Consider the following 27,514-nt stretch of genomic DNA (forward strand, 5'->3'; position numbering starts at 1 on the left):
ACACACACACACACACACACACACACTCTAGTCAGGTAGGTGTGTGTGTGTGTGTGTGTGTAGGCAGATCTGTATCTGATGCTGCTGAATCTGCTAACTGACTAGTCCCGCCAGTTTGCTTTAGTACAACGAGCCAAAGCTCTGAAAAAGGCACCACACACAACCAGAACAAGTGAAAACGTGTGTGTGTGTGTGTGTGATTAGATCTCAGGTCCGGCTGAAACTGGTCATCCAATGACCAGTCTCTTATATACTAACGGAGGAGAGGGAGTGATGTCCGAATGCAGCCGTCACCGCGGTCACCAAAACATGCAAACATTCCCCAGCTGCTATCAGTGCATTTATGCAAGGGGACAAATACCAGGCTGCTTAAAGACTGAAGAAAAGTTGTAACTAAAGTTGTAACTAATTAAACCAACAAGTTGTAATTAACTGCACAAATACATTCATTACACGGATTTAAGCCCATGTTGTAACAGAAGGAAGCAGGTGATCACTGCAATTCCAAATCATTTGAAACCTGGATATGTAGATCCCATTTTGTTCAGATATGTTGCATTTTAGAAATAAAATGTTAGACATTGTACTGCTCGGTGACTCCTTTATAATTTGTATGACTGTAATCATCATGATTTCTGTGTCACTCTCTAGAAAGTAGCACTGCAAGTGGTGAAGTTTCCGTTACCGTTACTGTACAAGCGAGCCCACGCAACACAAAAATAAACTTTATTTTATTGTTCAAAAGACACAGTCAGTCTGGCTAACACCAGACTGGAGCGTTGGTCTGGGGAGTCGGCTCTGTATATTCTCTGAACAAGAGGCGGGACCAACGGGTATAGTTCAAATGACTCTGTATGCAATTGGACAGTCCTTCAACCAATCAGAGTACCGATCCGAGTGATCTACTTTGCAGACGGAGCTTTTACCAAAGCCGGCCGTTAGTAAGGCGAACACGCTAGGAATCGTTCCAGGGAAAGTCTGTTTATTTTAAGAGAAAACTTGCCTTTGAAATCTTTAAAAACAGCAGCGACAGCGGCATCAACGGGTTGCTGTTGCTACGGTAGCCGACATGTTGAATGTCAACAAGAAGCTGCTTGGTCGCTTCTCTATCGTCATCGTGTTAAACCCGGCAATAGCGCGCCAGATAGATAAGCCAGCTTGTGATTGGTTCCCGCAAAATTGTGAACTGAAGCAGGAGAATTAAAACGTGCAGGTTTCCAGATCGAGCATCGAGCGTGAAATCAAATCGCCGGCAGAGTGGGCGGGGCTTATTCCGTCTACACAAAGCCTACAAGCTGTAAAGATCGTGTCCTATACATAAAGCCATCCAATTCCTTTAGCTGCAACAATAGTTCAGTCTCATCAGTTACACCAACTATTATTAATTTTACACACTCGTTATAATGCAGTATTTCGTTTAGGCATGTATGAAGCCAGTTTAAACCCTTAAGAGAATATATGAGGATTTCTGAGACAACTTGACCCATTAGATCTTAAAACGCAGGTCTTGAATTTGTCTGGAGTCTCAAATATAATGAAAGTCTCATATTCCCTAGGTAAACAGACATTTAAAGTAAGATAAACTCTGAAAGGATGCTTTTCAAACATCTGTAATATGATTTGCAACAGAAAATGTAGCTGAAGGTTGTTGGCCTGCACAAAGGCACCGCAACTGTACTCGTTAAGACAGTAACGAGGCTCACATTTCTCGGCCCTGATCCTTTGAGCTCGGCTACAAAGTTCAGTTAAGTTCAGTCGTTCTCTGACCTTTACACTGCACCAGCTGCTTTCTAGAGAGAAACATATCTGTGTACCTGCATTATGGGGAGGTACCAAAACTCGGTCTTCATTACTAAATCAAATGTATCCTTTTTACATGGCTTCTGTCAGAAGAAAAGGTTGTTTGAGTAGTTGTTGTCACCAGCTGAGTCGATACAGTCGACGTAAGCCTTTATTCTAAAAGGAGGCACTGTTTTAGGGTCTGCTGTAAACTGACATTTCACAAGAAGCTTTCAAACTATTTTCACCAGTTTCAATGCCAGATTTAAAAAGATTGAACTAGTATGTAATTAACGGCAAGGGACTCAATGGACAGGTCTAGGAACTGAACACATATCTGGAAAGTAGCAGTCACAAATCAGCCAATTGAAATGCAGGACACAGATGATGAATGACTGCACCATCCTACCTGCTCCCCCTTGGCTTTTGGTACGACCCTCTTGTCCTCCATGTCACACTTGTTGCCTAGCAGCATCCTTTCAACGTCTTCATTTGCATGCTGAAAAAGAAAGAGAAGATTATCAGATTACCTTTTTTTTTCCAGTAACAGTAACATTAAACGCAGCTTCATCTCTGATTTGACCCTCGCTGTACTGGCACACGACCCCAAAAGCCACCCGACTGATTGAAAGGCACAAACACCGGTAATAAACAGGTTATCTATTAACATTTTGAAGCTTCTAATAGCCACCGGGCAGAGATTATTACAGCTGCCTATATGACGAATGCCAGAACTGGTTGGCAACTCTGGTACGACAACTCTACTTCCCACTTAGTCATCAAGACAAGTGGTTCCCAAACTAGGGGTCGGGACACCCTCAGCGGGTCTTAAGATATATCTAAAGGGTCGCAAGACTATTAAAATAAAGCATTTCATGGGATTAGGGATGTAACTGACCAATTTTTGTCTGATAATTTTTCCTCCATTTTACCTACTAACAAGGTTGGAATCCACTACTCACAACACTTTACAAGTAGCAGGAATCTCTGCATCAGTATAGCGCTCTCCAGAGTCAACACACACACAGAGACACAGAGAGACACAGAGAGACACAGAGAGAGAGAGAGAGAGAGAGAGAGAGAGAGATCTTCGTTTGCAGGAAATGCATTGTGTTTCTTTTCCTTGACCGGACTCAAAGCTCTCAAAAGAAAGCGTTCTACACGAGCCCAGTGTCTGGCAGTCTCGCCCACAGAAGGGACACCTTTGTACTGATCATGTGTTGTATTGTTATAGTGTATTGTTGCACCCAGGAATAATAAAGACTGATAATATGAGTTTTTGAATAAAGCTGCCACAGTAATTCATCTGATGTGTTGGATCCCAAAAGGTTTCTCACGCAAGATCACTACTGAGATAAACAGTTAGAAAGAAGTGAAAAACACAACACAAAGAACAGTAAAGAGATGGAGGCTAAACAGAGGAACAGTTATCCACAGAGGTGCTTCTAGCTTTACATTAGGCTGCACTTCCTTGTTCCTATGGACCTCTATCCATTACGACTAAATAAAGATCCAAACACTACCTCACAGATGCTGTTAAATCCTCTCTGAGCAACACCTAACGCACACATGCATTTAAGGATCTCGTACAGTAGTCAAGCCTTGTGTACCTCTAACATTAACCTAATAGGTGTATTTGGACAAAACACAAAACTCATTCATCCTCATTTTGAGGGTACAGCTGCAAAAATAACCTCTTAGTTGTTAATTATTATAGTAATCTCCAACTATTTCTGATGATTGAAAAATCTGAGTTATTATGTCTAAATGAGAAAAAACTGATTCCAGCTTCTTAACTCATGTTTCCATCTAACCGTCCAGATAATTTTAATCAAACTTTTAAAACGTTGCAAGAAACAGAAAATTAGAAGTTTTTTCATCAACAGGTTTAGAGCGAGTGAACTAGACTACGCAGAGTGTAGTATCGTCACAAGTTGGCGTTACGCATGGTTGTAGATTGCAGGCCGGCTTGCTAAATCAACGAGTTTAGAAGTTCTTGGGCTAAATGGAGAGAGGGAGCCTTGTCCAAGCTGTCCCCCTGTGCAGAAAACAGGGTCGTGGCAGAGACATTTGGTGGTCAGCGAGACAGCCGTTCACCACTGGGGACAAGCGGTGTGCAGGGACGTACCATTCATACATAGCTGTTGAACCAATTTGTCAGTTAACCCGAAGTGGCTGAGGCACGGGCAATAGCACTCCGCAAGTCCACTATGCACCTTGTGCCTCAAGTGTCCGCAGCACTGGACGGGACCCGTGTCCCCGTCCTCCCCCCAGCCGATGGACACCGGGACTTTAGTCAGGCGGCTAACATGTTCACCACTAAAGGTGGGAATCCACAGACGTCTCCTGATACGATATCATCACAATACTTATCCCACGATACAATATTATTGCGATTTTAGGCATATTGCAATATATTGCAATTTATAACCTTTTTTCCAACTTCTAATATTTTCCCAATTTTAAATGACGTCCCTAAAAGGAAACTTTGTCAACATCGTCTTCAAAGTAAACGTTTCTCTGTTTGTTCACATTACTTCAATGTTATTGCTGTAAAATGGGACAAACTGACCAACCGTAGATAATAAAAGATCCATACTTGGCTCCTGTGTATAATTACAGTAATGCAACTGAAAATATTGCGATACTATGCTGTATAATTCCCCCCCCCCATTCACTACGTCACAACTTTTTCAGCAAAGCTGTTTCATCTCAGTTTGTGCATTAACTCTTTATTTGTTTTTTAAAGGAAAAAAACAAACACATGGAGCAAGCGTAATAACCATTTTGGCAAAGTTTTACCCCCGAATTTGTTAGTTCTTTACAAAATTTCCTTATGTGATATCACAAAATGCACATAAAAATAAGTGATGGAAAAGTGACTTTAGATGTGAATATTTTCTAGTTTCTTCACTCCTGTGAGACAGTAAAATGATAATCTTTGAGTTTTAGACACAACAAGACATTTAAGGGCTTTGGAAAACCTGGTTAACATTTTTCACCATTTTCTGAGATTTATAGACCACACAACTAATCGAGAAAACAAACGACAGATTAATCACCATGAATATATTGTAATATTGATGGTTGCAGCTCTATTTAAAGCAAGCAACTGAACGAGAATATTAGTCAAATATTTACTTTTATATGTCAAGTAAACAGCTTAGTCGGATCGGACTATCATATTTTTTGGAATAAGGGCAAAAAGCGGAACATTATGTGCACGTGAATCATTGTCTGGAGTGGACTTGTGGTTCCACAGATATCCACACGAGGTAAAACAATACAACATCTGGTTTTCCTCCAATGAGCCAGATGGAAACGGACACCCGGCTCAGCGGATGTAGTTTAGTCGCACTCCTGCTACACAGCTCGCGGACCGTCAGCTAGCACCAATGATATTTATGTCACTTTGTCATTAAGCCAGAGATTAAAAAGTGTGCGTTTTACCTCGTCAATGTTGCGCAGCCATTTGCTGATGTTTTCGAAGCTCTTGGCGTTGGTGATGTCGTAGACCAGCATGATGCCCATGGCTCCTCTGTAGTAGGAGGTGGTGATGGTGTGGAACCGCTCCTGGCCCGCTGTGTCCCTACACACATACACAAAACACAGATTTTATTTACTTGTATTCAATGTTTTCTTGTATTATTTCCAACCCTTATCCCAAACAACAAATAGTTCTGTAAGTCAGACTTTCCACTGCATCACAGCACAAAAAAGTATAAAACATCTAAGGATTTCTCGCTTTCCATGAATGAAAATCACAACACATATCACAAACAAATAGCCAAATACATGTTCTCTGAGCCAGAGAAGTAATTAATAGTATTATAAAATATTATTTAGCTTACAGATACAGGTTTAAATGTCTGTCCTCTACTGTACTTGATTGCTTCTTTTCACACTTAAGAAGCCTGGTAAGTCAATTTGAACCCATTAAACGAGACATCAAAGCGCCCATATTATGCTAATTTTGAGGTTTGTAGTTGTATTTTGAGGATGTACCAGAATATGTTTACATGGTTTCAGTTTCAAAATACACCATATTTTTGTTGTACTGCACATTGCTGCAGATTCTCTCTGTGTGTTTGGGTCTCTGTTTTAGCTACAGTTCGTCTCGGCTAGCGACGTAGAAAGCCATGCAGATGTTGAACAGCTCACCCAGAGACTGAAGGAGCAGGACATTCAGAAACTGTGTCTCACTCAAAACAGCATGGTTTTTTTTTTCTTTCAAATTTGTATCCGTGTGGAAGCACCAGAGACACAAAATAACACCCCAAATCCCCCAAAAAGGTAATTATTTTCTTAATATGGGCACTTTAAAATCCACTTCAGGCTAAAAAATGTTCTGCACACTTCCAGCAGGAACCTCAACTATGACAACAGGGGGTACAGAAGAAGAGCCTTTAATTGAACTTTACAAACTACAGATCCTTAATATGCCGGTGCTTATCGTTATCTACTATCAAACCACAGGATGAGTGGACAGTAAAGGATCGCTGCGACTGATCAAAACAACAATGGCGGATGTGATGGACAGATGGTTCCTCCAATCAGAGGCCAGGTCTCAGGCCCTTTCCCAAACAGTCGCCAATGACAGCTTCACACAATGGTTCTGTCACAAACCATCTGGAGGCTAACATCTCTCCTCTGTGTTGTTTAGGGAAATAAAGGCCCTAGTATGCCCATATATGGGAGATAACAGCACCCCTCTTGTATGGAAGGCCAGAGGGGACAAAAAGGCCAATAGGCTGTATGGAAGGCCTAGAGGCGCACATATTTTGACCTGCATTTGCTTGTGTAGCAATGCTGTGGGTGTAATATCAATAAATATGACATTATTATGTTATTATTGGCATAAGTAAATGTTATGAGAGCAAAAGCGTCTTGACTTTCTTTGAAAAAAAATTATGTATTTTGTCAACTGTATAAGTTCCGCAGAAGAAAATCTAAAAAAATTAATAAAATCAAGTAGAGCTGGGCGATATGGACAAAATCAGATATCACGATATTCTTGACCAAATACCTCAATGTTCATATCGCGACAATATTTAGGGTTAAGAATTGGTGCTTTATAAAATAGTTTACCAATTAGATTTAAAGATAAATAATCATCAATACTGTGGATATATGGAGAAGTGGTTAAAGGTAAATAAAGAGCAGCTAGAACAGTCCGTTATTAAGTGATATATTATCACTTATTAGGACGATATCTAGTTACATATCGATATAATATTGATATATTGCCCGGCCCTAATATCAAGCGATGTCAGTTGCGGAGGATCAGCTGTTGTAGACTACAGTGATGACCTTGCAGGAGACCATATCCTGTTCCAGCATATTTATGGGCTTGAGGGAGGTAAGTCAAACAGATGTTTCACTATGATATAACGAGGCACAAATATTCCAACCCCAACCGGCCCGTCAGACACCGCCTACCAAGAGCCTGGGTCTGACCGAGGTTTCTACCTAAAAGGACGTTTTTCCTCGCCACGGTCGCACTGTTGCTTGCTCTGGAGGAGACTACTAGAACTGTTGGGTCCTTGTAATTTCTGGAGTGTGGTCTATCTGTATAGTGTCTTGAGATAACTCTTGTTATGAATTTATACTATAAATAAAATTGAATTGAAAAATTGTAACAGTGGAGGCTCCATTTCTTTTATTTAAGATTATTTTTTGTGCTTTTCTGCCTTTAACTTTTGACAGGACTGCTAGGTGAGAAAGAGGAGGGGGGGGATCATCACAGGTCAGATTCAAACCCTGGACCTCTGCGTCGAGGCATACACCTCTGAGTACATGTGCGCCTGTTCTACCACTGAGCCAACCTGGCCATGAAGAGGCTCAATATGAAAGATAATTCTCACAATGCATGATTTTTCAGCAGAGTTCTCCTCCAAAACACACAACCTTAAGTTGGGTATACAAACTTAAACCTCAAAACAGTCCGTTGACTCACCAGATCTGTAGTTTGATCTTCTTTCCTTGTAATTCAACAGTTTTGATCTTGAAGTCAATTCCTGTAAACAAAAGAAAACATAATCAACATACACATCCCCCAAAAATATACTACCAAATGAAGGACTGACAATGGAAGACAGTGTTTTCATAACGTTATCTCTTCTTCTTCTTCTTCTTCTTCTTCTGTGCCATGCTCAGACCCTGAGAGAGTTTACTGGTTTATTTATTTAGACTTGATTCATTTTCCGTTTTCGTTGGGCTTTGGATTGAGTTTAATTACGTTTAAACTCCGCTAAGTTTTCCATCAAGACAAAGCAGCAAGTCCTCTCATTCAACAAGCCGAAACCAGGAAATGTTTGGCATCTTTTGCTTGAAAAGGGAGCTAATCGCTAAAAAAAACAGATCCATTACTCGATAATGGAAACAATCCTTATATCCAGCAGTAGAAACCGCAGATAGTCACTACCAGCTTCTAGCTGCAGCTAAAAAGTAAAAACTCCCCAGGTGTGTGTACACACACACACACATCAATGTATTATTGTGTTCACAATATTTACTAAGGTTCAGTAGGATTATCATCTTTGGCTCACACTTTTTGAACATGAGGGTTTTCTTTCAGTTAAACAGTGAGTTGTCACCTCTGGTCAGAAACTGTGGTTGGTTAAAAAGTCCCGAGAAACCTCTGTGCTCTAGGTGGAGCATAATGAAGGAACTGGCTGCCAATGTGTGACTCACTGAATATTATGTACTCCCCGGAGATAGGGAGGGAAGGAAGGAGGGAGGGATAGAAACAAAGAGAGACAAAGAGATGAGAAAGACTTCTACAGATAAGACACAACTTACTATCCATACACAATAAAAAACATCCACCAGGAGCGATTAAATGCTGGGCATAATGCAGTAGGTGAAAGAGGGTGAGATTTCTTGGTAACTATTACTAGAAGTTTTGTTCTCAAAAATGAAGCTCAGCACGGAGTGACATAATAGTAAAAGTGTTCCTAGCGAGGAGTAAAACTGTTCCTTTCCTTGATGAGGTGCACTGGGAAGATGTAAAAAAAAAAAAAAGAAAGATGTGCAATAACTCAGTTCCCCAATCCCTGGAAAAATTAGCACAATTCAACAGAATTGAAAGTGAACAGAAAGTATATGGCTTATGTTGGGTCGCCTTTCTTTTTCTTTCTTTTTTTCAAATCCCAGAGGAACCATTGCATCCCCAAAGTATGAATTACACCGTAACCATCGCCAGTTTCCGTGCAAAACTTAAGATGTGTTGTGGAAAGAGTTTAGATCGCAACATCATGTTATTCAGCACTCTTAATATGCATAAAATTAAACACACAAGGAGGAAAGCCAGAGAGAGAGAGCGAAAGAGAGATTGAAAATGAGGATGGGGGTTCCCCAGTTGGGGTATTTTGAGAAGCAGCTGTGCATCTGTGTCTCCAAAGGTATGAGTCCTGTGTCAGAAGAAGAACACACTCCTGTTTCACATGACCTGGTTCTGCTGGTTCTTCACAAAGTTCTGTTCCTGTTTGGTAAGGACTTTCCAGTTTTGACATCAAGGGGCTGGACCTGATTTATGTGTAAAGCCTTTTAAGAGAAGATGTAAAGTGTTTGCAAACTTTGGACTGTACATGTTGGGCTTTCTGCATTACAGTGCTATGATGCATTTACTTAAGTAGTTTGTTGCAGCCGCTTCATATTCTCTGCCAAAACATTAGCAACTACTCAGCCAACAAAAATACTGGGCAAAAAGATCCTAATTATATAGCAACTCAAGTAAAAGTACATAATTGCATTCCGAAGGCTTGTGTTAGTATTCCTCTATTTACTGTATATTGTTAAAAATCAGAGCTCCCTGGCCAATACAAGTCTAGATTATATGATGTGTACAAAGATATTATTTTCTCCACACTCTTGACTTTTGATCACGTTGAACGCTGCTTTGTTTTGAATACAGATGCAGGACAAAAAAGAAAAGAAAAAAAAGCTGAGACAAGCTTATTAATGCGTTGCAGTTTTAAGGGGACAGCTCTCTCAAAGGGAACCTGTGAAAAAGTTTTAGTGAACATCCTGACAAGTAAAATGATGTTGGGTTTGTGATTCCTACGGTAACGCATCAGTATCTCTCAGGTTTTGCCATATTTTAAGACAAACTGAGGTGGGAACACCTCAAATGACAATACACAAACTAAGTAACTGCCATGACTCTGGCGGACAGTTCAAGCACTAGGATTATCCCCGTTTCTGGTCATCTTGGTAGTTTAAATAACTTGTTCACTGACATACAAATGTGCGCTAAGTTCACCCAAGTTGTCTAATAATAATAAATTTAATTTATAATGCAGTTTATATTCGCAAAAATCTCAAAGTGCTGAGTGCTGAGTGTCTGATGAATTAGACAAGAAACAGAGCGTGTTTGTAATATGGATACCCACGCGATCGCTTCAGCAGGGCAGAGCCTGTTATCCTTGATGTGAAACAGGTTCTTTTGGAGATCATTTTAAAGTTTTGCTCAAGGGTAGACCGAGGGTAAAAACCTACAGTTGCTGCAAACACTTAGATACAGACATTGATATACTTGACTTACTACCAAACTTGGCAGAAAGCCCCACTGCAAGGAGCAAAGGTCCCTATTGGTCTTTGCTGAAGAACCTGCATGTCTGCATCTGACCATCATCACACTGCCGTCTCTTAAACTGGCTAAACTGCCAGAGCTCTGGCATGGTGGCTTCCACTCGGACACAATGTAGGCCAATTGCAATATAAAGCAAAGACAGAAAAACAAAACCATAAACAAACATAACTGCGACAGCAAGCTCTGCAGCAGAATGATTGCTCGTTGCTGCACCTTAACAAATCTAATCTGACCTGGATGCCACTGGGAGCACCGTCTCCAATTATGGTCGTGTGTTTTTGGGCATACAATCAAGACGAGTTATAAACACAAATAAAAAAAGTTAGATTGTGGAAAAGATTTGAAATTAAAGCTAAATCAAAAGCTCAAAGACATGAAGACAGTGCATATGCAAACAGTCAGGTTAATCTGGTTCATCAAAACACATCTAAAAGTTACATTATTACTCATCACTGATCTTAAGCAACAGGAATAAATGGAGCCGTCACTTGGCCCGTGAAGGGATTTGACATAGCTTGACACTTGACTCATGTGAGCGTGATGCAAGGCTCATGCTTAGAGGGCAGAGAGGGGAAAAAAGCTGATGATGCCACCATGATGAATTGTTTACGGTTCTCTTTGGAGCGATAATGGAAAGTAAGTTACAGGTACTTGAGCATTTTTCAGTACCTGTTTCTGCTACTTTATACTTTTACTCCTCTGCATTTCCGGGGGGAAATATTGTAGTTTTTCTCCACTACAATTATTTGAAAGCTAGTCACTAGTTACATCACAAAATTCAGATTGTAAGTACAAATCATGATTTTCTTAGTGTTGCTTACACAGTAATTAAGCGGGAATGCTAGACCAGCAACACACTTCACAACAATTTGAAACCTAGTCATTTTGAATAATAAGTCTTTTCCTTTTGCCACTTAAAAAGGGAATTTCACAGATAATTCTACTTTTACTTATGCGCCAAGACAGGACTTGTAACAGAGTACTTCTATATTATGGTAGTTACTGCTACTTTGGTTTAATTACTGCCACAAACCTTGTCACTGCTTTTAAGGGGCTTGACTTGTGTGTCACATCTTAAGCTAAATGACATGACAGGGACACATCCATATAGTTGTATGCGTTGCTACTGAGATGTCAAACAACTTTCAATTATATGGTAAAATAGTTTTTGTGCTTTTTGTAAAAGCAGCACGGCCCTATACTGCTACCCAGTGCTAGCCTCGTTAGCTCACTAGCCACTGGGTCAAGTGCCATGACAGCACTTCCTCCGGCACCTACACCATTGCTAACAGGCAAAACCGAAACAAGAATCCTGTTTTGTTATCAAAATCTTTTGAAAAACGGGTGGCTGGGGTAGCAAGGACCTCATAAAGCTACACAAGCAGCTTCCAGCTAACCTGTGCAGGCCTGGAGAGAAGCTAACGCCAGTGAATGCTGATAGCATACTGGCTAACCAAATATGACCTACTTTATGGTGTCATTAGCTTAAAGAGAAACAGCATAATTGTTATTTCAGTCCATCTTTTTATTGTAACCGTGCTCTCTGTCTCTCCAACAGCTAACAGTTGCTATGCCACTAGATAATGTCTCAACGCAAAAATATCTTCCCTGAGCAGGGGGCATTTCTGTATTTTGTTGCATGGGGCCCCAGGGTTCATCTCACACTCCCCAAAACAACCAGAAATTAACGTTACCACTCAACTCTCTACACCGGTGTGGCTGTGATATGCACATTTAATAAGGAGGAAGACTGTCCCATGAACCTGCATGACAACTAAGGCTAACCCAGATGACCGTATGGTTTTTATCTGGACATTTGTTGCCTTTACTCAGTGGTGGATGGTTGAAAGGTTACAGGAAACGAGGGGGAGAAAAGCTAACGCCAATGCATGCTAGTAGCACACGGGCTAACCAAATATGTCCTCCCTACCATTTCCAGCTGCAGGAGAAAGTCCGGCGAGTCTCCCAGCTGTCAAACTACCTCCGATGGCGGTTTATCAAGAATCTGAAACACCTGTAACAACACACCATCCGGTGTGTGTGTGTGTGTGTGTGTGTGTGTCCACCTGGGTCTTCTTACCTATGGTGGAGATGAAGGTTGTGTTGAAGGCGTCGTCAGAGAAGCGGAACAGCACACAGGTCTTCCCCACGCCCGAGTCCCCGATCAGAAGCAGCTTGAACAGCAAGTCGTACGTCTTCTTCGCCATTGAAAGACAGCTTGTGTTCACCCAGACAAGATACAAAAAAACCGGATATCCTAGCACGCCTATGTGAAGTCTTAAGCCAGCTTCTTAGCCAACCTTCCCCGCTTCTCTTGACTGAACTGTTAACAATCTGGGATTTGTTGATTAGCTTGGCAAGCTAGTTTGGCTAAATACAACCCAAATTACGTGCCCGAGAAGTTTAATTTCCCAAGCCCGACTGTTTTCCCCCTTACAGCATGAGAACAAAAAGCAAAAACAGGATCTCCTCCCGTGTGATTCCTCTTTTCCACTCTCTTTTCTCCCACACAGTCGGGACAAAATGGCTCCTCTCTCTCTCTCTCTCTACCCCGACACTCACTCTTTCTTCAAACTAACGGCGAGCTAATTCAAATTCTCGGCACACCCGTCATCCCAGAGCCCTGTCACAAGCTCGACCGAGAAGAATATTAAATAAATCTCAACGTTAAAGTCTGTTAAATTTGCTGTCTGTTTGGAGTTAGTCGCTTTTCTTCTGGAGAGATTACGACCGAAATATAGACGACCGCCGTCGCCTTCGAATGGGAGCCACCACGGCGACACCCTAGGCCCACAGACACGCCTTTGCCCCGCCCCTTCTGTCAACATACACGCCTCCGATTGGTCAACAGCGCTGTCGTTTTATCAAGCACTTTAATGTGATTGGTTATCCTTGCAAGCATCGAGAAGTAAACTTGGTACTTTAAGTAGCCTATTTTTTGATGCTCGTACTTTTGTGCTTTTACTTAAGTAACATTTTAAATGGACTTTTACAAACAGTTTCTTTGCTGTGGTATTGCTACTTTTACTTAACTTACATATCTGATTTTAATGCAGGTAGCAGACACGCCTTTCTTCCGCTCTTCTGTCAGAATACACAACCCCGATTGGTCGACGCTGCTGTCATTTAATGAAGCACTGTAATGTGATTGGCTATTCTTGCACAAATCGCAAGGGCGTATCTTAGAGTGACATAAAGGGCAAATGTTTACTGCGTAAGTACTCGGACATTTAGGCTCAAAGCTCCAATTACTTCCCTTAATGAAACGTATCAAATGATCCAATATGGCGGCTAGTTTCTTGCGGATCTTTCTCAGCCTGGGTGTGTTTCAGTTTTCACGGAAAGCTAGCGTTTGATGCGTTGACTACCCTAGCTGTGAGTCAGGCAAAGTGATGTCATGTGTAAGTATTTCTGTGCTAGTTACGGGCGTTCCCCACATCCTATGCCCCTGTGAACTGTGAGGACGTTTATCCTCTAAGTCTTTAATACACACATCTAAACAACACCGAAAGAGTATCTGCATGTACACAACATTAAAATGGGTTCTAGAGACTTTGCGCGCGTGTGTTTGTGTGTGACTCTTTCCTTGTTCCGCCTGTCAGAGTAGTTTGACTCTCAGACACTCCTTAGGAATGTCGAGCATGCCCTTCTCTCTACTGCCGAGTACGGACTTGCCACACAGTAAGGAAGAAAGACAAAGAAAGATATAAAGAATGAGTTATATAAAGAAACCTAAAACCCAAAACAGATGTAACAGAAGTTAAAAATGTGAGACTTAGCAGAAGTTTTCATGTGAACTCACAGAGTTTCTTTATAGAGCTACTTTAAGTTGTTACGAACGAAGAACAGCTTAGTTGTTTGTAACCCACATTTTAAGTGTGCTGCTCTCTGTCTCTTCAACAGAAATCTTTGTTATGCCAATAAATCATGTCTTAACACAAAAATTCTCCCTAATCAAGATGCATTCCTGTATTTTGCTGCATGGGGCCCCAGGGTTCACCTCACACTCCCCCAAACAGCCAGAAACTAATGTTACCACTCAAATATCCAGGACAAAGTTCTGGCTCCGATATGCACATATAAGGAAGAGATCTGTCTTAACATGAATCTGTTTGACAACACGTATGGTTGTTATTTGGACACATTTTTGAGTTTAATCAATGGTGGACAGTTGAAAGGTTACAGAAAGAGTGTGTGTGTGTGTGTGTGTGTGTGTGTGTGTGTGTGTGTGGGGGGGGGGGTTAACATAACTGTTAACACATAACTGAGTAACTGAGCAACAGTTCAGTAGCCTACATAAATGTTGATCACTCAGCCACTTTAGCTTGAAAAAAAGCTGGTTTACTCAACAATCAAAACCAATTTATTCCGTAATAGAGCCAATTAAAGTCTCGGTCAATCAATATGTCAATCAATAAATTGTGAAAATCAATTTTCAAGCAAAAAATGCTTAGCATTCCCTCGTTCAAGCTACAAATTGGATAGACAGTTAAAATCTTTATTGGCTCCAAAGTAAAATTAATTTGGCACAGGTCAGTAGGCTATACCTAACGAAAAAATGATCCATTGTTACATATTAAACTATCAATTGTCTATGTGAAGTAGCCTAAATTAAAATGAAAGTTGCAAGCAGCGATGAACGGGCCTTTGCCTCCTTGCAGGTCAACTGGCAGACGCCATTCTTTGTAGCCGTGCATTTAACCAGGAGAGGATTTCACCAGGAGACTCCCCCAACTCTCGGCTATTCCTCATTAGCCCTCTCACGTCTGGCAGGTGCTAAACTAAACGGCCGCCGGCCTTTCCACCTCATCCCAGTCAGTCGACGTAGTTCTAGGCTGAGGCTACTCTCCCCAATGTGACGTCATCACCAAATTTAATTAAAAAACCCATTAATACCAAAAATGACAAAGAACTGGCCTTTAACACTATTTGGAGACATTTTTAAAAAGGACGGACCTATCTTGAGTGCTTTTTTTACCCAGTGGTGGTTAACCTGCAACACGGCCTTTAAACGGTTCACAAGTTATGAAAGGGGCGTGGTCTATGTCCATGGGTGTGGATAGAGGAAAGCGGGCAGCTCAATGTCACATGTAGACCACACATACAAGTTTCATGTAAATCAGAATAACCTCTACCAAGGTACAACCGTTCCTGTTTCAACTTCAACCTACAGGAAGTTGGTCCTTGTGCGTTGTGTTAGCTATCAAAACTCTTTTGATGGCTTTTTGTCACGAGGTTCTAATGGACGATTCACTCAACATTTGGCATGGATACCCACGCCCCTATGAGGAACAACTGTGTCATGTTTGGTGACAACAGGAATAAATCTTGGACAGATACGCAACTTCCTCTTTCAACAGCTGCCGATAGGAAGTTGTTTCTCTATAAGTTGCACATTTTTTTGCACTATCAAAATTCTTTGGATAGTTTTTCGTCACGAGTATCAACAAATACTAACTGCAAAGATTCAAGAAGATTGCAATCACGGCCTAGGAGGAGTTCGAAAGAATCCAAAATACATGTAAAAGCATATAGTCAAAATGGCCTCCTTCTGGTTGGGAGGAGCTAATGAAGGTAAATGGGAAACATGTCCGCAATGATTAGAGCAATATCAATATCAAATCTGGTGAAGATTGGAGTAACTATCTCCAAGTTAAGGCCTTCCACGCATCAGGGGGCGCTATGGAGCCCCCTGGCAACGCCCAAGACCAATAACTACAGAACTTTGTGATTTTTCATCCGTCTGACGTGTGTGTAACTTTTTGTGAGTTTTCTAGCAGGCTTAGACCCTCAAAAATGGGAGAGAAGGTGCAGAATAATAATCCTTACAAAAACAATAGGTGCACGGGCCCAAATAATAATCCTCATCATGACCAACACTAATATCAAAGTAGCCTATTGCTAACATGTTAATAGGCTACCGCTAACATGTTAATAGGCTACCGCTAACATGTTAATAGGCTACCGCTAACATGTTAATAGGCTGCCGATAACATGTTAATAGGCTACCGCTAACATGTTAATAGGCTACCGCTAACATGTTAATAGGCTACCGCTAACATGTTAATAGGCTGCCGATAACATGTTAATAGGCTGCCGCTAACATGTTAATAGGCTACCGATAACATGTTAATAGGCTACCGATAACATGTTAATAGGCTACCGCTAACATGTTAATAGGCTACCGATAACATGTTAATAGGCTACCGATAACATGTTAATAGGCTGCCGATAACATGTTAATAGGCTGCCGATAACATGTTAATAGGCTGCCGCTAACATGTTAATAGGCTACCGCTAACATGTTAATAGGCTACAGCGTTAACATGTTAATAGGCTACCGATAACAATGATCCAACTAACCGTCACTCTGCATTGGGAGTACTCCTAATTTAGCTTCTTTTGCACTCCCCTGGCACCTCTCCAGTGACAGACCAAGTATGGAGTGTGAAGTGGAAGCTGAAGAGGTGCCAGTTTAAATCCTGGGCACTGCCAAGGTGCCCCTTGAGCAAGGCACCAAACCCCGAATTGCTTGTTAGGCCTATCCATGGGCTGCGCACCCCACTCAATCTAAGATCCCTTTATCTCTTAATTTTGCATGTAGGTTATTTGCATGTGTGTGTATCCCGGGCGTGTGTGTATTCTTAACTACAATCGAGTGAAACATTTTTTTTCCCCTTGTGGGATTTGATAAAGTTCTTCTTCTTCACTTTTACTTTTTCTTTATGCGGGGCTTTAACTTGTAAAACATAACAAAACATAGCTCAAAGCACAAATGAAATTGTTCCCAGGGGACATTAAAAAGTGATGCACACGGCAATCTTATTTCAACACTGTGATCGCAATGCTTCAGATTATAGATAACTGCTGTGAATCTAACTAGTTAACGTCAATTTTAACTTTATCAAAAGGTCTCTACTGTTTGGGGAATTTAACCTGTCTTTGTGTGGCGCCTCCTGGTGGCCGTGGTCATAGGAACAACCTTAACTAGCTTCATTATGACCACCAATGGCAAGTTGTTATCTTTCTTAGTGTCCATAATGAAATACAGAACTTCCGTTAATAAATACCCTGTAACAAAGTATCTGCATTTAAGATTATTTAATACCTTTAATTAATATTTTAAAGCTTCTAAACAAGCTTACGCAGCTGACTTATTCAGATTTGAACAGTGTGATGAATAGTAGTATGGAACAAGTATTATTTAGAATAGTAGAATTTTGTGTACATTAATTTACAATGTGTTCTTTTAATAGATATTTAGTGTTATTTAAACGTTTGACATTTCTGACAAAATCTAGGATGAAACTAATTCTGAAAACTGGTTTTGTTCTCATAACTTGTTTTGATAAACGATTAATCTACAATTTTTAAATACCACGAAACATCCCCCAGTTTCATCTTTTCAGTTGTGAATATGTGGATATTTTCTTTGTCAAATGTCATTTTGGGGTTTTTGGACGGTTAGTTGGACAAAACAAGACATTTACAGATGTCGTCTTCGGCTTCTGCAATTTCATGGCAGATACATTGATGATTAATAAAACTTGTTGTTGTTGTTGTTGCAGTGTTCTGATCACCACTCCGGTAGTTTCTTAGGATAAAATGTAAAACATGTTTTGTTCTTTATATTCTTTATTTACCACTCTCTTCCCTGTACCCAAACTCTCAGAGCAACAATGTACACAAAAATAAAATTCTCTCTTACAATGACAACACAAAACCAGTGCACAACGCCAGTGGTAACCATTAAGTCCAGAACTACATTCAGAGATCTCTTCCTAAACACAAAGAAAAAGTACAGCGGGTCACGAAACCATCGTATGTGACGGAGAGCAGTTCTCTCCACCGTCAGTCCATCAATCCAGTTTTTTCTTTCTTTAAATCAGTCCAGAAACACGCGACCGTATGCTGTAGTGATTCTTAAAGACAGGAAATAAGACAATTACCTTGTAGGAGCCGGATTTTAAGTCTCTCTCAGATCCTCAAACACAACGTAGAGTACTGTAGGATGAAGTGTGTGAAGTGGTCAGGTGCCTAAAAGCAAGGCATTTCTGGCTGATAGTGTAATTACACCACACAAACTAATTTCACGGTCTTGTGATCTTTCTTTACTAAACGTGGATTATTGCAAATAAAAAGTCAAAACCCACCTATTTAGTGCTTTGGTGGAGAGACGAGATCTAATCAGCGTCCTGTGATTTAGTGTTTGTATGTGTTTTGGGTGAATGAGACAGAAAATCACACATCATATCAACAGAAGGCAGCAGCAGCAGACAGTAACAAGGGCCTGCCCTAAGGAAAAAAATCAGCTGACAGGGAAGAGAAAAAATATTTACATCAACTGTGTACAACTTAATTTATAAATACATTAAGCATAAATTAGAAAAATAAAAACAAACACCTACTGTAGTTCGATCAGCTACTGCTACTCTCAATTTTAAAATGCCAATCTGATTATTAATCCTCTTTATATTTGGTGAAAGATAAAAAAAAATTAAAAAAAAGGCACAGCAACGAATAATTAGAGCAATTTATCCCTGCAAAGTTCTATGAGTCACAACCCTAAAACCCCATTGCAACAGACATTAAAATATAAATTAAGACATTTGTTTAACCAATAAATGTAAATTCCAACAACAAACATTCCCACACTCAAACAGCATCTACACTAGCATCACCAGTTACAATATTCTTAAATAAATTAAGGCTTTAAGGGGAGTTTGCAATGTCCTCAAAAAAAAGAGCACCCTGATTTTATTTCTGCTTTCTGTTACTGAGGCAGCAAAACATCGTACAGTGTACCTTTCACACCTAAAAAGCAACATTTTGGGAAAATGCGCTTATTTGCTCTCCTGCCAAGAGGAAGCCAAGGAGATCAATACCACGCTAATTGACTTAGCATGAAGACTGGAAGCAGGGGGAAACAACTAGCCCGGCCCGGCTCGGCCTCTGACTCGCTGCGGCTGCTCTACATATACACCTGAAACACGAGAGTGGAATCGATCCAACTCTTGACAAGAAAGCAGATAAACACGTTACCCAGAATGCCTAACTATTCTTTTAATTTGTAGTGTGCACTTAAAGTCTCGATATCAAGGTCTGTTAACGTGCTGCAGAGTGTTCTGACTGCTCCAACAAACAGACTTTCCTATGTTTGAGCGCTGTACCGTTGCATTCCCCTTCTCTCACGCACCAACGCCCTCGCTATGTACACGGAGCTCAGCCAGCCTCGGACGCTACACGTAGACCAAGTCTCGGCCCTGAGTCGCTGAGGTCGCGGCTGCCTCCTGCCCCGGGCCCTCCGAGTCCGCCTCGTCCTCGTTATAACCCTCGTACTCGATGGGTTTGGGGCAGCTGTACGGGTGGCCGTTGTCGTCGAAGAAGCGGCGGAAGGTGAACTCGTAGAAGGCATGCGCGGGATGTTTGCCATTGCGGAACCAGCCGTTGAGGGTGTCGTTGAGGTCGCCCTCGCCGCCGCTGCTCCACAGTTTATCCGGGTCCACGGGGTCAAAGTTGGAGGTGTCTGTGGAGTGAGCGATGGTGGGGACGTACGGCGCCATCTGCTGCCGCAGGTCGCTGGAGAAGTCAATGGTCTTGAAGAAAGGGTGAGCTTTGATTTCATCCGTACCGTTCTTGCCGAGGCGGTCCTCGGGGCTGCGGCACAATTTAACGATGAGATCCGACGCCTCGGGGCTGAGCTTGGCAGACGGAGGAATGTGGAGCATGCTCTTCCAGTTTATCACCTGGTGTTTAACAGCGGACACAACAATAATCAACTATAACGTCTCGGTGCATTACATTCCTCTGCAGGTGCTTCACATACCTTCATTTGTGTCTCCAGGGGTGTGGTTGCTAGGAAGGGAGGCTGCCCAACAACCATTTCATACAGGATGACGCCAACACTCCACCAATCACAGAGCTGGGTGTATCCTGGAGGAGATACGTTTGTCATCAACAACACTTCAATAACATCTCTCAATTTTGTTAAGAAGTTTTTTTTAGTCACACAGAATGATGCAAACTCTGGAAAGAGACAAACAGTAAATCCCACAGTACACATGCTAGCTGTGGTTGGAGCTGCAAAGATTAATCAATCTATTAGTTATCAACATAAAATAATCACCAACTACTTTTCATAATCAATTTGAAGAATAATAAAGCTAAAATTCTCTGATTCCAGCATCTTAAATGTGACTATTGTGTAGTTTCTTCACAGTAAAGGACATCGTCTTGGGCTTTGGAAAACACTAAACGACATTTTAGAGACCAAACAACTAATAGATTGATGGAGAAAACGGTTGTTAGTCGCAGCCGTGGCTGTGAGCCTCTGTACCTGTTCGCAGCAGCACTTCTGGTGCTATATAGTTAGGCGTCCCCACCAGTGAATGTGCCAGACAGCGCTGGTGCTGCCGGGCCTTTCTCCTCTCCAGAGGCTTCAGACGGTCTGTACAGCGGCAGTTGGTCGGGTCTTCCCATTCCTTACTGAAGTCCATGCTGTCCTGCCTCACATGGTCACCTGGACACAAAGTACAACGATTAATTACCTCATTATACGGATCAACAGATCAGATTGAATAAAAATAGCAATGGTTATTTAGCAGGTATACATTTAAAAATACCAGGTTTAAACAATTTGATACAGTCCTTCCATTAAGCATTTTCATGATTTCCAAAATATTCACTGAATGACTTGTTGCTGTGTATGTTGAAAAATTTAAATTCTTGGAAGCTAGCTTTTCTGGACTGAAACTGCCAAATAGGCCTGCATGATTTGGAAAAAATATTAATCACGATTTTTTAGCTTAGAATTTATATCACGATTCTCTGCTGCGATTTATTTTATTTGACCGGGACAAAACATAAAAATGGCAATACCAAACTATTTTTTTTTTGGCGCCTATAGCAAATCACTACAAGCCTGTAAACATAGAGGCTTCAATGAAGAGGAGGGACATAATTAAAACCTATTTCATACAGTCTGTTTAAAACTCAGAAGAAAGTAGCGTTTGTGATTCAGTCGCCAAATAAAATTAAATGAGATAGTTCAAAAAAAAATGTAATCAGATATTTAAAAATTAAAATTGTGAACAGGGTGAATCGAGATAGCAACTTTATAACGATTAATCATGCAGGCCTACTGCCAAAAGTCAAATATCTAATTATTTTCCTTCTAAAGGTTAGGCAGCAGAGAAATGTATTGTTGGCAAGTTGAGCCCCAAATGACCTAACACAGGACAGTTGATCTGTCATAAAAGAGAAATACAGAAGATACTGATGGGTATATATGAATATTTTCAGCAATATATTCCCAAACAAGTTGCTGGTTGTTAGTCTTCTATGGTAGTACATTTAATATTTGTTGAAATGACAAAACGAGCAATTCAAAGACATCCCCTTGAGCTCCGGGAAATTGTGATGTACGAGTTTGAACCTTTTTCTGACATTTTATACCACTAAAGAAAACAAGTTGCAAAATAATTGATAATGAAAATAACTGTTTGTAGCTGCAATGTTGTAGTTATATTTTTAACCTAATGGAAATAATATGGTTGAAATGAGTACTTTAACCCAGGCCCTTTTTGCAAATTGGTGAGTGAGTTCATTTCATTTCATAACATTTTAAATGAATTGTTTAGATAATAAAAAAGTGATACCGACCACTCTGGTAATACTTGGAGTCATGCGTCCAGCGGAAGCCGGTGCACAGGCCAAAGTCAGTGAGTTTTATATGTCCATCTCGGTCAATAAGGATGTTATCAGGCTTGATGTCTCGGTGGATGAAGCCCATCTTGTGGACACTCTCCACAGCACACGTGAGCTCTGCAATGTAGAACTGGGCCAGCTCTTCTTTGAAGATGCCGAGCCGGATGAGAAGACTCATCATGTCCCCTCCAGGAATGTACTCCATGACAAAGTACAGGTTGTCCCTGTCTTGGAAAGAGTAGTAAAGACGCACCACCCATTCGTTGTCTGCCTCAGCCAGGATGTCTCTCTCAGCCTTGACGTGGGCCACCTGGTTTCTCAGCAGCACGTCCTTCTTACGGAGCGTTTTCATGGCGTACAGCGCTCCCGTGTCCTCTTTTCTGGCCAAGCACACCTCACCAAATGCTCCGATGCCAAGGGTCTTGATTCGTTTGAACATGGCTTTATCCATCTTGGCTCGCTTTAGCCGAATGTAGTTGGACTCTTTCTGGCAGAGCATCATACGCATCTGCTCTTGAGCTTCTGAAGACAAACCCACCTGAGCACAGGACAGAGTCAACAGTGATTTAATGACCAACAACATCTCTAAATTTTCATAGTAATGGTTAATTGGCTGAGAACACTAAAAGTAACCAGTGCAAAATTCAAATGACTTTTTGTGCAAATGTATTGTCTTTTTCACGTGTTAATCATCACTTTAGTACAAACCAAAGACACACAAGCCGTGACATGATGAGTGATATGGAGTACCATGCATTTCCTTTAGCCACTCGGGCCAACATGCTGCATGTAACTTAAAATACCAAGACCAGTCTCAACAACAGCTTACTTGAATAACTGATGTGTGTTGACTATGCTTTGTCACAGGACAGCAGAGATACCTTTACCTTTTTAGATCAGCTGTCAGTGACAGCAAGGAGAGAAAAGAAGAGAAAGAACAGCTAAGAAAAATAGAACAGCATAACAAAAACACCCATAATACAGTGATGATAGTAGGAAAAACAGTTTGGAAAGAGTGAAAGGTATTCCTTTAAAATAAAACGTGAAGTAGATTTTATAACTACAGTCAATTCATTAATTAAATTTAAGCTGCGACTAAGGTTGTTTAATCTTACCCTTTGCATCTCACTTTCCAACTGCTTCCTCCTCCGAATCCTCATCTGATGGTTCTTTAGGATATTCTCCACGTGTTGCTCCATGAAGAACTTAAAGGCCTGGGGTGAGTACAGCGCGACCCTTCCGGACTCCCCTCTCGGCTCTTCGTCTTTCTTGTTGCGGCGGACAGGAACAGGCGAAGTTGTGATTTGCTTCTTCTCCTTCTCCGTCGCTGCGGTGCTTTCGGGGCTGTCCGTGGTCTTGTCTCGGGAGCTGTCGCCTCCACTGCTCTCGTCTTCAGCGGGCTGCTCTCTGCCTGTGCTGAGCTTATTGGACCCTGGATCGTAGGCAGGGGGGCAGGGTGCAGCCTGCTGCTGGAGGAGATGTTTAGGATAGGGAGGAGGGGGGCCCTGGTAGCTGGGAGCTTCTGCTACAACAGGGATCTGAGGTACAGGGGCTGGGGGTTCTGGGTAAGCAGGTGCAGTTGTAGGCGGTGGCGGCTGCTGCATCCATGGAGGGTGTGTAGGAGCGACAGCAGTGTGTAACTCAGGTTTCTGGACACGCATGCTTTTGACTGGCTGCAGGATGGGAGCCTGGGTAATGGCAGTGACTGTGGTGGCAGATGGCTGGGAGCTGGATGGGTGGGACGGTCTGCTGTTCAGCTGGTGGTTGTTGAAGGAATTGGAGCGGACCGGCATGTTGTGCTGCCACGACGGCGACAGATCCTGGTTGCTGCTATTGCCAGAGGAAGACTGGGGCTGGTTGGGGTTCAGAGGAGCTTGGGACCAGGACTGAGGAGGTCCTATGTTATACATGTCAAGGTTGTGACTGTTCCGGTTAGGAACCATCATGGACTGAGGGATGTTCCCACCGTTGACGTAAGAGGGAGAGGATGAAGGTCCTCCCGACTGCATCTGCTGGTCAGTGGGACTGTGACGGCTGCTCTGGTTAACCGGGTATGGGGGGGGAGGCTGTCTGCTACCCCCAACCATGTAGTCTGGCTGAGGAGAGCCATTCTGAGACCAGCTGGAGGGAAAGGTGAACTTATTCCCCCCAGAGCTCTGCATTATGATGGGCTGGTGGCCCCCAGGAACTGGGCTGATCCCACGCTGATTCTGAGGTGCCGATGATTGGTAACCATCAGGCCAAGCCCCCTGGGGTACCGGAGAGATGCGGGGCACAAGGTAATCCATGTTGCCAGGGTAGCGTGGGTTGCTGTCCCGGGAGGATGCAGGAGGCATACCACCACGATTTGGTGGAGGTGTGACACTGCGCACCTGAGGTGGCAGTGGAGGATTGACTCTCTGGCCGTTAGCAAGGTGACCCTGCTGGAAGGCAGATGGTGGTCCGGGGCTGTCTGAGCGGTACATCATTCCATCCACCATGAGAGGACCGTGTCGAGGCGCCAAAGACTCCTTAGAGCCTTTCCAGCTTGGCCTCCTCAGCACAGCCTGCTGGATATGACCTCCTATGGGCACATAAAAATAGCAAAAATGCAAGACCATTACTTGTAGCACTGTTTCCTCATAGCTAAAATAAATTAAACCAACGTCCAACCAAAAGTAAAACTAAAATAAACAGGTTTATGTCTGTAGGTCTATAAAATATGCAAAATCTCACATATGCATTCACACATGGGAACGGTGTATTCTCTCTTGCCCCTGAGCCACGTTTCCAGGAGTCAGTTATCAACTTGGTACGTACATTGTTATTAAATCCAATCAGAATAATAGCTAAAATTTAAAGACCAAAGCTGTGTAACATGACTTGTTGTTAGACATAATGCATCACTATTTTGTCTAACAAATAAACTCAAAAAATGTGATTGCCAGCATACTGTAATGCATGTCTTTCCTAGGCTGTACCATTACTGTCATTATGAATGAAAACCAAAACCCTAATTTGCAACTTCTTCCACTAAATGACACAGTGACTCATTCTCTGCTTGTCTGCACATATTGTCATTTCTTTAAGCAAATCCTGCAAACAATATCATGGTTGAATGAACAAGCCGGGATGGAAAATAAAAGAGCATTTAGTCCCAGGAGACCGTTACGTACCTGGGGCTTTCAGACCTGTGCTGTTGGGGTTGGCCATCTGGTCCCTCTTGGAGTCCTGGTAGCTTACCTTACCTGTGAAGTCTATAACTGCCCCAATACTCCTGTTGCTCTGTTTAAAGGCAAAAGTACTATTAACATTTAGAGCAATCAAAGGATTACAAGATGCAAATGAACTGTAAATACATTTAATACAGAATGTATTATTTTGCAGACCAGTTCTAGCATTTAGTATCAACCAATAGTCCGATGAACCCAAAGATGTTTAGTTTACAATCATATAACTGACAAAAGCAGCAAATCCTCATATTGGAGAAGCTGTAATCCGAGAATGTGTGGATATTTTAAAACTTTACAAAATGTTTAAAATTACTTGTTACAAGGGATAATACTGCACGACTTACCGGCCTTCAAAACTGACTGCATGCACTAGTTTAAAACAGTGTGAACCTACTCTTGTAGGTTGCTCTTCCACTTTGCATACTTTTCATTTTTCAAATAATTCTCCAGTAAGCGAAGAGCACCAAGTCGTTATTACAGAGTTATGTTTAGAATGAAATTCCTCCACAATCCTTCACAAAAACCAGTCTGACAAAACACAAAAACATCTTCTACCTCCTCACCTCCTCAAATCCAGTACAGGGGGATTCCAACAACATGTGTTTGTTCACCTCAGGGCCGGAAGTACCGGGCTCGTTGGCAAAAGGCATCAGGGATTTGCGGATCTCCTGTAAGGCCTTGTGGTAGGGGTTTTTGGGGTTGCTGCAGCGCCCCTGTTGCCTCGGGTCCTCAGGAAGCATTTTTCCAGCTCCTCCAGCGTCCACTTTAGGCGGGTCCGAGGGTTTGGACAAGTTGCGCAGGCTGTTCCGTATTTCCTGCAGCATGTGCTGGCTGTTGCCGCTGTAGTTGCTGGCGGGGAACGTTTTGGGTCTCATCTGTCTGTATCCTTCGGGTTTCTCCCCTCCTCTCTTCATGTAAGAGCATGTATGATGACGATGAAGGGGATGAAGAGGATGTCGCTCTGTCCAGGGTTGCAGCAAAGGGTAGCAGAGATCTGTGATGTCTGACCTCACATCTGCATGCTGTTGGAAGGAATGTACAATGTGAGATGAGCAGTCATCCAGAGCACATGTCATGTTACCGAACAGGTTAGGCAAACAAGATGTGTGTACTATAGCAGCAACAAATGCCATCAATAACATTAGCTATGTGAAGATTGTTATGAAGCAGGCAAGCAATTAAGGGAGTTCCTCTGAACCTAAAGCTGAAAAAGTTGTTTCGGTGCTGTCCAATTTCACTTTAAGATAAATTTGCTGTTCAAAGCCCTGAAAGTTAGAAAAAACTATTTTTTTTACATTCTTCTTTACAACTTGTTTTTTGTAATTGTCTTATTGTGTTAATTCTTATAGTGTGTTGTTATTTTTGCTACTAATGCTTATATTTATATTTTTTTTCTTTTGACATGAAGCGCTTTGAGCTGACGGGTAACGAAAGGTACTTTATAAATAACATTGCCACTACAAAACAAGAGGCTTGCTAGCGTCGTTAGCAGCTCATGCTAACAGAGCGCTACTTTAGCGCTAACGTTATTTCTCTTGCGTCCCCTACTGTAAAATTAAATGCTTAGCTATGTTGTTCGGCACATTCACCTAAAATATCCAAAACAAAAACACCCGTGAGCCGCTAACAGGTGTTTTCACAATTTCAATTAGCATATAATCTAACGGCGCAGCAGTGTCTGCGCGGCCTGTGTGTTGAAGGCATCCATTTGCTGCTAACGTTGATTCAACAACAGGTTGCGAACTAGCTGCTAGCTGCTAGCTGCTAGCTCGGAGCACAACACTGAGTCGTGTCTGACAACTTACCAGTGTCTGCAGCTGCCGCTCTTCTCAACAGTTGTCCTATTTTGACCCCAAACGGTTCTCCTTGACTTTACACGGCAACAAGGACGCGAGTTTCACTTAAAATGTCCTTGTCGTGCCGAGCTGGCTCGTACCGAGTCGTGTTGAATTCCTGGGATGTCTGAATGACAAGTACAACCATACAACCGCAGGCAACAAGTTCGACGATGAAGAACCGCAACTTACTTCCGGTTGTTGTAAGTTTCACAATAAAAGAAGGAAAGTAACTCTTGAGGTAGTTTTGTATCGCATTGCCAGACCTATCTCCGCAGTATTAACATTGGTTGAAGAACTTTTCCATCCTTGCGGACTGACAAATACTAACATTTTTACCATAACACGCAAAAAATGTTAATTGCTATAAAACCCCTATAAAAGTAAAA

General features: G+C 41.9%; 2 protein-coding genes and 1 long non-coding RNA gene across 5 annotated transcripts in view; 1 reads left to right on the top strand and 2 right to left on the bottom strand.

Annotated features, from left to right (window-relative positions):
• The window catches only part of LOC117961877, a 21,616-nt gene extending 1,629 nt beyond the window's left edge, over window positions 1–19,987 (top strand). Inside the window, exons 2-4 of the long non-coding RNA XR_004660510.1 lie at window positions 8,642–8,651; window positions 19,825–19,827; window positions 19,976–19,987. This is a non-coding gene — a long non-coding RNA (uncharacterized LOC117961877). The remainder of the gene's footprint in view (window positions 1–8,641; window positions 8,652–19,824; window positions 19,828–19,975) is intronic.
• rab10 (RAB10, member RAS oncogene family) lies at window positions 2,054–13,156 on the bottom strand. The gene is made up of 4 exons (XM_034900842.1): window positions 12,453–13,156; window positions 7,736–7,796; window positions 5,230–5,368; window positions 2,054–2,278 (listed from the first exon to the last, which is right to left on the bottom strand). The coding sequence occupies exons 1-4, from the start codon at window positions 12,577–12,579 to the stop codon at window positions 2,138–2,140; spliced, it is 468 nt and encodes a 155-aa protein (XP_034756733.1). The 5' UTR covers window positions 12,580–13,156; the 3' UTR covers window positions 2,054–2,137.
• lats1 (large tumor suppressor kinase 1) lies at window positions 18,479–27,297 on the bottom strand. Of its 3 annotated transcripts, XM_034900835.1 has the most exons (8): window positions 27,096–27,297; window positions 25,854–26,312; window positions 25,234–25,342; window positions 23,194–24,641; window positions 22,034–22,616; window positions 20,709–20,891; window positions 20,199–20,305; window positions 18,479–20,118 (listed from the first exon to the last, which is right to left on the bottom strand). In XM_034900835.1, exons 2-8 carry the CDS (start codon window positions 26,202–26,204, stop codon window positions 19,612–19,614), a joined length of 3,288 nt encoding a protein of 1,095 aa, XP_034756726.1. In that variant the 5' UTR covers window positions 26,205–26,312; window positions 27,096–27,297; the 3' UTR covers window positions 18,479–19,611. The 3 variants fall into 3 exon arrangements, 2 of the variants coding, with proteins under 2 accessions (XP_034756726.1, XP_034756727.1); XM_034900836.1 differs by lacking the exons at window positions 18,479–20,118; window positions 20,199–20,305; window positions 20,709–20,891 and adding an exon at window positions 22,966–22,978 and having other exon boundaries at window positions 22,373–22,616; XR_004660509.1 differs by lacking the exons at window positions 18,479–20,118; window positions 20,199–20,305; window positions 20,709–20,891 and adding an exon at window positions 22,908–22,978 and having other exon boundaries at window positions 22,442–22,616.
• Between the last annotated feature and the right edge of the window lie 217 nt (window positions 27,298–27,514).

Source organism: Etheostoma cragini, chromosome 18 (assembly GCF_013103735.1).
Source record: "Etheostoma cragini isolate CJK2018 chromosome 18, CSU_Ecrag_1.0, whole genome shotgun sequence".
NCBI classification, from domain to species: domain Eukaryota; kingdom Metazoa; phylum Chordata; class Actinopteri; order Perciformes; family Percidae; genus Etheostoma; species Etheostoma cragini.